At 45.7% G+C, this 14,362-nt stretch overlaps 1 protein-coding gene across 6 annotated transcripts in view; it reads left to right on the top strand.

Moving 5' to 3' along the window:
* The window catches only part of LOC137411278 (coiled-coil and C2 domain-containing protein 1A), an 89,917-nt gene that overhangs the window by 35,151 nt on the left and 40,404 nt on the right, over positions 1–14,362 (top strand). For all 6 annotated transcript variants that reach the window (XR_013621721.1, XR_010981325.2, XM_068096651.2 and 3 more), the window contains one exon: positions 8,909–8,982. Coding sequence is in view for 4 of the 6 variants with exons in the window: in XM_068096651.2 (XP_067952752.2) it covers positions 8,909–8,982 (74 nt within the window). In the remaining 2 variants the exon portion in view is untranslated. The remainder of the gene's footprint in view (positions 1–8,908; positions 8,983–14,362) is intronic.

The following is a 14,362-nucleotide window of genomic DNA, read 5'->3' on the forward strand; positions in this document are numbered from 1 at the left end:
CTTCAGACCTTTTGTCTTCATACATTCCTTCCACTTTTTTTTTTCTTTTCTTTTTTTGTATACTGAATCGAGGCTCGTGAAAGAGCTAACATTTACTTCACAAACAAATCAACCAGACAAACAAAATATATAAAAAGAGGGAGCGGAAGACAAGATGGGGAGAGAAGGGGAAGCACACAAACACAACATTTGAGAGCAGGGAGATGTGTGGGAGGGAGAGGGCTTGGGGGGAGGAGGCGTGGGAAGGGGGTGGGGGGGCGGGAGGGGGGGAGGGGGGGTGGGAGAAGTATAAAACACAAGGACACCAAGGACTTCCAGGACAGAAGTTGGTATTTCAAAAAAGTGGAATTGGGGTGAAATTAGCGGGGGTAGAAAAGATCAAGGTTTTGGATGGGGGAAGATAAGAGATGGTGGTGAACAGCTGTTTTAAAGACCTGGAGGGTGGAGTTGGATTGAAGAGAGTGAGGGAGTTTGTTCCAGAGGTGGGAGAAAAGAGGAATGAAGGAGTGAAGGTGAGCAGAGAGTCTTGATTTTGGCAGTTTAACCATAAGAGGGTTGCAGGCAGATCTTGTGCGACCTGTAGGAATATTTGCGGGACAGAGCCCAGGGAGAGCTGGGGGGGCAAGGCCAGAGAGGATTCGGTAGAAGACGGAAAGACCACCAACCTGCCTGCGGTGAGTGAGTGAGAGGCCCTTGGAGTTACCTTCATCGTGGGAAATTAAAATGATTCTGAATGCTTTGGTTTCAACAGCGTGAAGACGAGCTAGGTGTGAGGCAGGAGCACCAGCCCAGAGGGGAGATCATTATTTCATTGAGCTGCGGATGAAAGCCTTGTATGTGGTGAGGAGCTCAGGTGTGCCAAGGAAGGACTTCGCACGACGGAGGATGCCCAGTCGGCGACTGGCTTTGGAGGCCAGATTTGAAATGTGGTTTTCCCAGGAAAGATCATGGCAGATAGTGAGACCCAAAAGCTTGAGTGACAGAACTTCTTGGAGAGGATTATTCAGAAAGTGGATGGGAGGGTTGTCCAGTTGGTCTTTTCGGAGAGACATCGTAAGAGTGTGAGATTTGTCAGGATTGAAAGACATGTTCCACTTGTTTGCCCAGGCTGTGATTTTGTCCAGGTCTGCAGAGAGTGAGGAGGCTGCAGACTGCCGATCTGAGGGATGAAGAATGGAGCGACAGAGAGTAGAGTCATCAGCAAAGAGATAGAGAGGATTTTCAAGAGAGTCAGAGAGATCATTGATGAAGACCAGAAAAAGCACAGGGCCCAGAACACTGCCTTGGGGAACTCCAGCCTGAACAGGAAGAGGAGATGAGAGAAACCCATTCAGGGCCACACGTTGACTACGACTAGAGAGGAAGTCCGCCAGCCATGCGTAGAGATTTCCATGGATACCATAAGAGGAGAGTTTGGTGAGCAGAGCGGGGTGCCAGACCTTATCGAAGGCACGTGATATGTCAAGGGAGACGGCTCTAATTTCCTGTTTGCCATTGAGGACCTCCATCTATTGTTGAGAAAGCAGAAGCAGCATGTCCAGAGTAGAGTGATCAGGTCTGAAACCAAATTGATGATCAGAGATAAAGCCATTGGAGAAGAGGAAAGATTTCATATCTGAAGCAATGATGGATTCCATGACTTTGCTGATAATTGGGAGAAGGCTGATTGGTCTGTAGTTGCTGGAATCTGTTTTTGCACCTTTTTTGTGCAAAGCGGTGATGTTGGCAGATTTCCAAGCAGATGGAAGATGACCTTGAGCAAAAGAGAGGGTGAAGAGAACAGAGAGAGGGAGTGAAAGAGCGGAAGAACAGGATTTTAGGACCCGTGGGCTGATGCCGTCAGGTCCAGTTGCAGAATCAGAGTCGAGGTTTAACAGAAACTTTTCCGCCTTGTCAGGAGGAAAGGACACAGAGTCCAGGAGCAGCTGGGTATGACTGGGTACAGAGAGGGATGGGTTTGTGACACAAGATTTAGAGGCAAACACAGAGTTGAGACATTCAGCTTTTTCACGTGCGGAGTCAGCCGTGTGGCCGTTTGAGGTGAGGGAGGGGATGGAGGGGGAACAAACACCAGAAACAGATTTGACCAGACGCCACCAGGATTTGGAAGAGGGAGACAGATAAGAGAGTTCGGTCCTGAGAACGGAGAGATATTGTTTCCTGGCTCTCCTGAGGGTGGACACACACTTGTTTCGGGCTTTGTGAAAGGAAATGAGATTTCCTTCCGTTGGATTTGCTTTCCAGGAGACGAAAGCAAGTTGTTTCTGGGCAATAGCCTCACCACAAGAATCCGTGTACCATAGATGGGAGGAAGGGTATGACAACTGAAGATGAGATGGGATAAATCTGTGCATGAGATAGAGCAATTTATTTTGGAAGAATTCCCAGGATGAGTTGATGTCAGAGGCGGTAGAGATGGGAGACCAGTCCAGATGATTGATGGCTGCTTGAAGACCGTGCCTCTTGAAGACCGTGCCTTGAAAGAGGCAAATTTCTAAAAGATACATCTTCGGATGAAGCACTAGTGGTTTTGTTATGCCATTAGCGAATTGAATAAGAAAATATTTTGTGATAATCTTTTATTGATTTTAATTATACAATTAATCAATCAATTATTGTACACCTCTCCCTCCCAAAGCAGTCTCTATGAGCTGCACTGAGGGATTGCCGGGCGCCGGAGGCGCTGTAGGATATTTAATTTTTTGGCATGGGGGCGGTGTACTTTGAATGTATCTGTTCTTGTCATGGTTCTCTTTTTGAGGCAATGTTTTCATGGCCGGATGCCCTTCCTGACGCCAACCCTCTTAGTCGCCTCTTACGACACGCAGGGATACGGTGTACCTATTCTGAACCAGGGTACACACCAGGAAATGTTTAAAACATGGAAATTCTGGGGGGGGGGGGGGGGGGGCGCGGCGTCAGCACCACGGCTGCGGGGGCCCGGTCAGAACCACACCACGTCGGTCCGGTCAGCACCACACCACGTCGGCCCGGTCAGCACCACACCACGTCGGCCCGGTCAGCACTACACCCCACGTCGGCCCGGTCAGCACCACACCACGGTGGCACGGTCAGCACCACACCATGGCGGCCCGGTCAGCACCACACCATGTCGGCCCGGAGCCTGGCGCGAAGTCCAATGACATCAGCACGTCATCCGAAAACAGCTCCGGTTGGTGCGAACCACTCGGTCAATGGCGCGAAACCAGGCCCCGACACGCCCTTGCTCGCTCGGCCCCGATGAAGGCCTTGCTGGGTGTTCTCCAAACAGGGGTAAAATCGCCCAAGCCGCGCTGGATTTCAGTGGCGGAAGCCTTGCTCGCTCGGCCCCGATGAAGGCCTCGCTGGGTGTTCTCCAAACAGGGGCAAAATCGCCCAAGCCGCGCTGGATTTCGGCGGCGGAAGCAGCCACGAAGCGACGATATTCGGTCGGGCTGTACGATTCTGTACGATTCGCTGTACGCTGTACGATTCGGTCGGGCTTTTTTCACGTTGTCCGCGCTCTTCAATCTTCGTCCGGATAGACAAGCCCGGTCAGCACCACACCACGTCGGCCCCATCAGCACCACACAACGTCGGCCCAGTCAGCACCACACCACGTCGGCACGGTCAGCACCACACCATGGCGGCCCGGTCAGCACCACACCATGGCGGCCCGGTCAGTACCACACCACGACGTCCTCTCCCTTCACTTCACCATGACGTCCTCTCCCTTCACTTCACCATGTCGTCTTCTCCCTTCACTTCACCACGACATCCTCTCCCTTCACCTCACCACGACGTCCTCTCCCTTCACCTCACCACGACGTCCTCTCCCTTCACTTCACCACGACGTCCTCTCTCTTCACTTCACCACGACGTCCTCTCTCTTCACTTCACCACGACGTCCTCTCCCTTCACTTCACCACGACGTCCTCTCCCTTCACTTCACCACGACGTCCTCTCCCTTCACTTCACCACGACGTCCTCTCCCTTCACTTCACCACGACGTCCTCTCCCTTCACTTCACCACGAGGTCCTCTCCCTTCACTTCACCACGACCTCCTCTCCCTTCACTTCACCACGACGTCCTCTCCCTTCACCTCACCATGACGTCCTCTCCCTTCACCTCACCACGACGTCCTCTCCCTTCACTTCACCACGACGTCCTCTCCCTTCACACCATTTCACCTCACACACTGATCATATAATTTAATTATATATTATAATAGAGTAAATAATGGAGATTTAAAGAGGTAATAATAAAGATTTAAAGAGGTAACAAGTCAAGTGAATCCACTTGGATTCCGCCCAGGTTGGCACATGGAAATTATGATGTAGCATAATTATCATCTCGGGTCAAGATTTGAAATTATGCCATGGTTTTTGTAAAATTGCTACTAGTATTCACATTATGTACTTTCACCAAAACATACATCATCATAGAAACATACATAGAATTTGGGTCCTCTGGGTCATTTGGGTCCTCTGGGTCATTTGGGTCCTCTGGGTCATTTGGGTCCTCTGGGTCATTTGGGTCCTTTGGGTCATTTGGGTCCTCTGGGTCATTTGGGTCCTCTGGGTCATTTGGGTCCTCTGGGTCATTTGGGTCCTCTGGGTCATTTGGGTCATTTGGGTCCTCTGGGTCCTCTGGGTCCTCTGGGTCCTCTGGGTCCTCTGGGTCATTTGGGTCCTCTGGGTCCTCTGGGTCATTTGGGTCCTCTGGGTCATTTGGGTCCTCTGGGTCATTTGGGTCCTCTGGGTCATTTGGGTCCTCTGGGTCATTTGGGTCCTCTGGGTCATTTGGGTCCTCTGGGTCATTTGGGTCCTCTGGGTCATTTGGGTCCTCTGGGTCATTTGGGTCCTCTGGGTCATTTGGGTCCTCTGGGTCATTTGGGTCCTCTGGGTCATTTGGGTCCTCTGGGTCATTTGGGTCCTCTGGGTCATTTGGGTCCTCTGGGTCATTTGGGTCCTCTGGGTCATTTGGGTCCTCTGGGTCATTTGGGTCCTCTGGGTCATTTGGGTCCTCTGGGTCCTCTGGGTCCTCTGGGTCATTTGGGTCCTCTGGGTCCTCTGGGTCCTCTGGGTCATTTGGGTCCTCTGGGTCCTCTGGGTCCTCTGGGTCATTTGGGTCCTCTGGGTCATTTGGGTCATTTGGGTCCTCTGGGTCCTCTGGGTCATTTGGGTCCTCTGGGTCATTTGGGTCCTCTGGGTCATTTGGGTCCTCTGGGTCATTTGGGTCCTCTGGGTCATTTGGGTCCTCTGGGTCATTTGGGTCCTCTGGGTCATTTGGGTCCTCTGGGTCATTTGGGTCATTTGGGTCCTCTGGGTCATTTGGGTCATTTGGGTCCTCTGGGTCATTTGGGTCCTCTGGGTCATTTGGGTCCTCTGGGTCATTTGGGTCCTCTGGGTCATTTGGGTCCTCTGGGTCATTTGGGTCCTCTGGGTCATTTGGGTCCTCTGGGTCATTTGGGTCCTCTGGGTCATTTGGGTCCTCTGGGTCATTTGGGTCCTCTGGGTCATTTGGGTCCTCTGGGTCATTTGGGTCCTCTGGGTCATTTGGGTCCTCTGGGTCATTTGGGTCATTTGGGTCCTCTGGGTCATTTGGGTCCTCTGGGTCATTTGGGTCCTCTGGGTCATTTGGGTCCTCTGGGTCATTTGGGTCCTCTGGGTCATTTGGGTCCTCTGGGTCATTTGGGTCCTCTGGGTCATTTGGGTCCTCTGGGTCATTTGGGTCCTCTGGGTCATTTGGGTCATTTGGGTCCTCTGGGTCATTTGGGTCCTCTGGGTCATTTGGGTCCTCTGGGTCATTTGGGTCCTCTGGGTCATTTGGGTCCTTTGGGTCCTCTGGGTCATTTGGGTCCTCTGGGTCATTTGGGTCCTCTGGGTCATTTGGGTCCTCTGGGTCATTTGGGTCCTCTGGGTCATTTGGGTCCTCTGGGTCATTTGGGTCCTCTGGGTCATTTGGGTCCTCTGGGTCATTTGGGTCCTCTGGGTCATTTGGGTCCTCTGGGTCATTTGGGTCCTCTGGGTCATTTGGGTCCTCTGGGTCATTTGGGTCCTCTGGGTCATTTGGGTCATTTGGGTCCTCTGGGTCATTTGGGTCCTCTGGGTCATTTGGGTCATTTGGGTCCTCTGGGTCCTCTGGGTCATTTGGGTCCTCTGGGTCATTTGGGTCCTCTGGGTCATTTGGGTCCTCTGGGTCATTTGGGTCCTCTGGGTCCTCTGGGTCATTTGGGTCCTCTGGGTCATTTGGGTCCTCTGGGTCATTTGGGTCCTCTGGGTCATTTGGGTCATTTGGGTCCTCTGGGTCATTTGGGTCCTCTGGGTCATTTGGGTCCTCTGGGTCATTTGGGTCCTCTGGGTCATTTGGGTCCTATATTCCTATCCTATAACATATATATCTCCTACAACCTATCCTATAAATATAGATTTGATGACGTCATGTTTACACATCTGAGCGACAGAAACTGGCTACACATCTGAGCGACAGAAACTAGCTTCACTTTTGAGCGCCCGAAATTCCCAGGCAAACGCTATAACGCACCAGGTTTACAACCTGTGCGTTAATAATAAAGATTTAAAGAGGTAATAATGGAGATTTAAAGAGGTAATAATGGAGATTTAAAGAGGTAATAATAAAGATTTAAAGAGGTAATAATGGAAATTTAAAGAGGTAATGGAAATTTAAAGAGGTAATAATGGAAATTTAAAGAGGTAATAATAAAGATTTAAAGAGGTAATAATAAAGATTTAAAGAGGTAATAATGGAGATTTAAAGAGGTAATAAGGATTTAAAGAGGTAATAATGGAGATTTAAAGAGGTAATAATAAAGATTTAAAGAGGTAATAATGGAGATTTAAAGAGGTAATAATAAAGATTTAAAGAGGTAATAATGGAGATTTAAAGAGGTAATAAGGATTTAAAGAGGTAATAATGGAGATTTAAAGAGGTAATAATAAAGATTTAAAGAGGTAATAATAAAGATTTAAAGAGGTAATAATGGAGATTTAAAGAGGTAATAAAGGAGATTTAAAGAGGTAATAATAAAGATTTAAAGAGGTAATAATGGAGATTTAAAGAGGTAATAATGGAAATTTAAAGACGTAATAATAATGATTTAAAGAGGTAATAAAGATTTAAAGAGGTAATAATAAAGATTTAAAGAGGTAATAATAAAGATTCAAAGAGGTAATAATGGAGATTTAAAGAGGTAATAAAGGAGATTTAAAGAGGTAATAATAAAGATTTAAAGAGGTAATAATGGAGATTTAAAGAGGTAATAATGGAAATTTAAAGAGGTAATAATAAAGATTTAAAGAGGTAATAATAAAGATTTAAAGAGGTAATAATAAAGATTTAAAGAGGTAATAATAAAGATTTAAATAGGTAATAATGGAGATTTAAAGAGGTAATAATGGAAATTTAAAGAGGTAATAATAAAGATTTAAAGAGGTAATAATGGAAATTTAAAGACGTAATAATAATGATTTAAAGAGGTAATAATAAAGATTTAAAGAGGTAATAATAAAGATTTAAAGAGGTAATAATAAAGATTTAAATAGGTAATAATGGAGATTTAAAGAGGTAATAATGGAAATTTAAAGAGGTAATAATAAAGATTTAAAGAGGTAATAATGGAAATTTAAAGACGTAATAATAAAGATTTAAAGAGGTAATAATAAAGATTTAAAGAGGTAATAATAAAGATTTAAAGAGGTAATAATAAAGATTTAAAGAGGTAATAATGGAGATTTAAAGAGGTAATAATGGAAATTTAAAGACGTAATAATAAAGATTTAAAGAGGTAATAATGGAGATTTAAAGAGGTAATAATGGAAATTTAAAGACGTAATAATAAAGATTTAAAGAGGTAATAATGGAAATGTAAAGAGGTAATAATAAAAATTAAAATAGGTAATGGTAAAGATTTTAAGAGGTTATAATACAAATTTAAAGAGGTAATAACAAAGATTTCAAGAGGTAATAATAAAGATTAAAAGGTGTATAGATATATTATTTCCGGGTTTTACTGCTATTTTACCCAGTGTCTATTATATCACCCGATCTAATAAGCTACATTAGTTCTTCATGCATGTTGTTTGTGTCTTTTATAATGTCCCTAAAAACAGTACACTGCCTGCTTGGAATGATTTTCAATTTTGTTTGATTGGCAGACATGCAGACAGACTAGTTTTTTTAATCTCAGTCCTCTCAGCGCATGCGCGATCGGGATGAGACTGTACATTTTGTCAATTTCAGAGCTAAAGTACTGTGTAACTGCAGGTTCGCGTTCCGATTAGAGTTCTACACTATTGAAAATATAAAATTCAATTGAAATTAAGTAGTTCCTTGATCATAGACTGACATCTGTAGACAGACAATCAGAAAACCAGGTGAACCAATTAGTTAACCCCGCTTTTTGCTTCGTGCACATGGGGTAAAAACATGCCACACAACGAAATGTTAATACTTCATAATTTTGGCGACAACCACTGCCAACACTATTACTTATTCTTCTTCAACAAACACCAAACACACTGAATCACATCTTCTTGTGAAGTCTGCCAAGCATGATGTTTAGCCCCTAGTCCTTCACAAACTGTCTGGCTAGGCCTGACATCCCATTGTAGCTGATTTGAGGAGAAAGTTGTCCAGTAATACAGTAAGTTGTAAGGTTGTTATAATGCACAGTAAGTTGTAAAGCTCTCTTCACACAGGTAAATTTGTCCTCCTCCCGTCGCCATCCCCTTCCCCTCCCTTCCGTCAGCGAAGCGACAGGTAGGCTCCGCTTGTGCTTAATATTAAAGATTGGCTGCATCATTTTTTGATTAGATTTTTGACAGTTATGTAAAAGGTCATTTGTAATAATTTTCATTCATCAGCATGTTTGCTTAGTTGATGTATTTGTTACTTTTATCCTCTTAGAGTATTTCCCAACATGAGCAAGAGTGACCTGATCTTGACTGTTGTCAGTGCCACAGATCTACAACCACCTTCAGGTACCTGATAGGAATCTAGAAAATACTGACTTGAGCTATATAAAGATATAATGTAAGGTCCATTTTTTTTTGGTTGGATGAAGCATTGTACATAGAGAAAGGTATGTGTGAAGGAAAGGAGGAAGATGTTTGAGAAGGATGTATAGCCCAGGAGCATTAGGTTAGGACCTAGAAGAAATTAGTAGAAAGCTGATTTTTTGCACAGAGCTTCAGAATACCATGTGGATGCCCACAATATAAAGTCCCACGAGTCCCACCTTGTGGCATTTTCAAAATTCAAGATGGCCGCCGGTTGGATGGAAAATACATAAATATGGATAACTTCAGCCGAGAACCTCATAAAAGTGTACTTTTCGTGGCTAAATATATGTTTTAGCACACTAGGATTTTAATAGAATATATTTCAGTGACCTCAGATAATGATATGTAGATATAATCCAAGATGGCTGATAAAATTGCCGCTGCTGTAATGCAAAAAAACATCAAAATCATGATAAGTTTAATTTGCTATTATTTTATTTAATGCAAAATGTTTCACATTGTGACCACAAGGCCTGCAAGAGGTAAACAACACATGGGGATTTGACATTTAATTACAATACGACACAAAAGCAGACCAACTCTTTGATTCCAGTCATCCCAACCTGATTCTAGTGTTTTGGACAGTACCGTGTTAACTGAATGTCACTTTTCTTATTCCTGACTTAAACACTGTTATCACCCTCTAAATCTGGGGTGGGGAACCTCCGGCCTCCGGGCCGTATACGGCCCGCGAGACCGTTTGATCCGGCCCGTGAGGCAATTCATCTATCTATAATTCCAGTAATCTCTCCTTTTCAAGGTTTAAAATTAATCGGACAAAGGGTAACCAAGTTATGGCCAAAAACGATTCAACCAATCAGAGAGGAGCGGGCTTTCACGTGTTGTAACAGTCAACGAATGCCGAACGTGGCGAGCAGACGCTGCCTCGGACGGCACATTTGAGAACTTATTCATTTATTTGACGTTGGCAAAATATGTTGGCGCTAACAGAATAATTGCCATCAAATTAAAACTAATTTGCGATTAATCGTAACTGCGATATGCGACCTTCCGGACAGTCAAGTGAGTTCCGGACAGTCGTAACTGCGATATGCGACCTTCCGGACAGTCAAGTCATCGCGTGATCTCATGTCATCATTTCATTCAGTATATGCAAACATGGCGACTAACAAGAAAAGAAAGGTAGATGCGGAATGTCGCGCTTTCCAAGAGAAATGGGCAAACGATTATTTCTTTGTGGAAGTAAAAGGCAAGCCAGTATGCCCATTTTGTCGGGAAGCGCTCTCGGTGATGAAAAAGGCCAACCTCGAGCGTCATTACAGCTCGAAACATGCTAAACTGGACGAGTTGAAAGGACAAATGCGCTTGGATAAAGTTAACGTTCTTCGGCGGAGTTTTGGTGCTCAACAAGCAGTCTTCATAAGACCACAATCTGACCGAGACAACACTACGCATGCTAGTTTTGTGGTGAGTGAGCTAATCGCTAAGAAGCTGATGCCACATTCAGAAGGAGAATTTGTGAAGGAGTGCCTTGTTGCCGCTGCGGAGCTACTCGCACCGGACAAAGTAAAATTGTTCCAAAGTGTCAGTTTGTCTCGAAGAACTGTCTCAGATCGGATTACTGACATGGCACAAGATATTGAGAAAACACTGAAGGACACCGCAAGAGATTTCCAGTTTTTCTCTCTGGCCTGTGATGAGACAACGGACATAACAAACACCGCCCAACTAGCCATTTTTGTGCGGGGGGATTACAGCTGAGTTTGATACGAGGGAGGAGTTGCTGTCTTTGCAAGCCATGCATGGCACCACCAAAGGTGAGGATTTGTTTGAGCAAGTTGTTTTGGCTATGAACAAATTCGAACTGCAGTTTGACAAGTTAAGTGGCCTGGCCACGGATGGAGCCCTAGCCATGGTTGGCGCGCAAAAGGGATTGACTGCATTGTTCAAAAACGAAATGAGTCGTCTCAGTCTCGATCCAAGTGAGTTAGTTGTATGCCACTGTATCATACACCAAGAGAATCTGTGTGCACAGTCCCTGAAGCTCAACAATGTGATGACAACTGTCGTTTCCACCATAAACGTCATCAAAAGCAGAGGGCTGAACAGCCGCCAGTTCAAGGAGCTACTGAGTGAACTAGAGTCAGAGTACGGAGATCTGGTTTACCACTGTGAGGTGCGGTGGCTGAGTCGCGGAAATATGCTCACACGGTTTTACTCACTGAGAGAAGAAGTGAAACAGTTCATGGAGATGAAGGAGGGGAAACCTGTCATGGAACTCAGTGATAGCAAGTGGCTGTGTGATTTGGGCTTCATGGAGGACATTACCAAGTACCTGTCAGAGCTGAACGTCAAGCTCCAAGGTCCCAACCAGCTTCTCAGCTCTCTGCAATCACATGTGAAATCATTTGAAGCTAAACTAAAGCTGTGGCAAGTGCAACTGGAAAGGGGAAACACTATCCACCTTCCCACTCTGCAAGAACAAAAGCCTGCTGTGACATCTGAATATGCTGCTGAGTGTGCAAAACTCCTCCAGGCATTTGGAGAGAGATTCCAGGACATGAAAAGTAAACAAAGGGAACTGAACATATTTGCCACGCCGTTTAATGTGGAACCAGCTGATGTGCCTGACAACCTACAACACGAAATCATTGAGCTGCAAAGCAATGACGAGCTCAAAGATACAACAACCTCCCTTTGCTCGAGTTCTACAAACTGTATGTACGTGCTGAGGATTTTCCCATTCTGAGGAGACATGCACTGAAGTTTGCATCACTGTTTGGGACGACCTACAGCTGTGAGCAGTTCTTTTCAAAACTGACTCTTGCAAAGACTCGGTTCCGCTCAAGACTGACTGACCCAAACCTGCAAAACCAGCTGCGAGTAGCATCATCATCACTACCACCTGACACCAAACGCCTCGCCAAAGAGAAACAGTTCCAGCCATCGCATTAGGTGAGTCCGATATATGTATTCAATAATTTAGCATGGCCCTCGAAGGATGTTCTAAAAATCGAAATGGCCCTTGACAGGAAAAAGGTTCCCCACCCCTGCTCTAAATCAATGTCCCGAGAGTTTTTGCAATTATGGCCATTACAAACAGTACACAAGAGGGTACACTCCAGACCAGACTTGTAGCAAGTGCATCGTTTTCCACACCCCGCCTTGCATCCACAAGATATCATTTTCAGCACTTTCTCAGGGGCGACAGGACTATCAGTCTCGATTGGAACAAGTAGTCCCTCTCTGTACTGCCACCCCCACTCAGTTGGCAGCAGTACATTCCCCTGCCACTGCTGAACAGCATGGTATGCTCTGTAGCTGTGGAATTTGGTAGCTGCCGAAGTAGGTGGGAGTGATTCCAGCTTGAAACCAGATGACGTCAAAGATGTTCTATGGATTGATCGGAAGTACATGAGATATCGGTGTTTGTCCAGTGACTTCGATCGAGCTGCTCCATACAGCTTCAGCAGAAACAGCTCTCCCACTCTCGCTATTTATTGTTGAGTGCTTTTAGATCGAGAGAAAACACTCAGGCAATCCCAGTTGTCACCATTATCCAACACTGCAAGAGCCTTCCTCTTCCCTTGATTGTAGAGGGCAGAGACGGTATCACATCCTGTTATTGAATGCACAAACATCAGGTGTTGCTTGATGTTCTGGAAGGCTGCCTGAATTGCCCCGATAGAGTACACTTGCAATGGGTTCCATCCAAAGAGCATATGGAGGTCCATGTCTGTGGTAGTTTGTGCTACCAGCATCACAAGCAAATCGGTATCGGTCCCCACAACAACAACCGGTGCTGTATCTGCTTTGGCAGTGTCCATGGCCGTTGATACAATCAGGCAATCTGCATCTGCAGTGCTCTGCGTGACATTCACACCTTTGGCTGCAAATTTTTCCATCATCTTTTTAATCAGTCGATCCTTGTTCTTGCCATTACTCAAAAATGCTTTTTTTCTTGTGGTTTTCATTTCCAGCTCAAACAGAATATCAGCTGATGTGTTCTGTTGTGCTCGTCGCTGCTGTTCTGCTACTTTTGTCGATGAGTCACTGCCATACCCATCAAACACGATTATGGTCTGCATCCCATAATGTTCAAGTACGTCCAAAACGTAGTGGTCACAGACCTGATCATATGTGGCATTCTCAGGCCAGGGCAAGCTTTGAAGGAGGTGACCCCCATCGAGGATGAAGCGTGCTCCATCAGGAAGGCTGAGGTGGACACTCACTTTAGACTTCAGGATACTTGCCAGGCCACTCTTCACATTCTTTCTCATAAGCCCTTTATCGAACAAGGAGGGTGGTTGTTTGGCAAATTCATGAAGGAGATATCCCTCCATTTCAGCACTATCCTTGATTACGCATGTGACCCTTAGGAATAGTAATGTGCTATTCACCTCCACCTCAACGCCGCGAACAGTGATCTTGTTTCTGTCACCACTGATACTAGTCACTCGATCGTTTCGTTTTAACTTCACGTCGGCATACGTTTTGCCAGTCATCGCCGAAGCTGCCTTGGTGCCAACCGTAACCGCTTGATCCGCATTTACATTTTTGCTGGCAACCACCCCACTTGCTATGTTGACTAGGGAGTCATGTTCTCCATATGAGAACGGAGAGTGCACTTCCAGCCACTGCAAGAAAGTCTTGTAGTCTTTCCTGTCACGAGCTGTGCTGCTGGCGCGCAGGTCCACATGCTGGTCAGACGTGTGACTATGAACCCCAGTGAAATCTTCCAACGCATCACAAATTGGGATACATCGGGGCATGGCATGAACCCATTTGGCTATTGTGCTGTCTGTGATTCCACGACCATGAGCCAGACCTCCAGATGTTTTCAGCAATCGCATCAAATTTTGTTCGATTGTCTGGTCGCTGAAATTGCCACTCCAGAACTTTTCTGTCCGTTGAATGGTGAAGAACCCTCTTTCTGTGTAATTATAGAACTGCACTGAAGACATGGTACTTTCAAGGTCTTTCATCTGGTCAAGGTAGAGGCGGGCAGACTTAGCATACGCAAGGTGACCAGCAGCATGGAACAGGGGGATCATTTCACTGACTGCCTGCAGATGCAAGTCCCAATCCCCAGTGCGCTCTGCTCGGATGAAACGCCTGATCATGGACACTTGCTTCAAATATTCAATCCATAGTTTACCGGTTCTACCTTGCTTTTCTGCCTTTACCATGAGAGCATCCATGATATCACTGAGGTGGTTGACACATTCCTCATCTTCCACACTTGACGTGGGGCATTCCCCATTCAGCAGGGCTTTGTGAATAGCCTTAAGATGGGGGCAGATCCACACCACTGAGACATTCAGGTTGGTCAAGTAAT

The sequence above is a fragment of the Myxine glutinosa genome, chromosome 1 (assembly GCF_964187855.1).
Source record: "Myxine glutinosa chromosome 1, kmMyxGlut1.1, whole genome shotgun sequence".
In the NCBI taxonomy this organism is placed as follows: Eukaryota; Metazoa; Chordata; class Myxini; order Myxiniformes; family Myxinidae; genus Myxine; species Myxine glutinosa.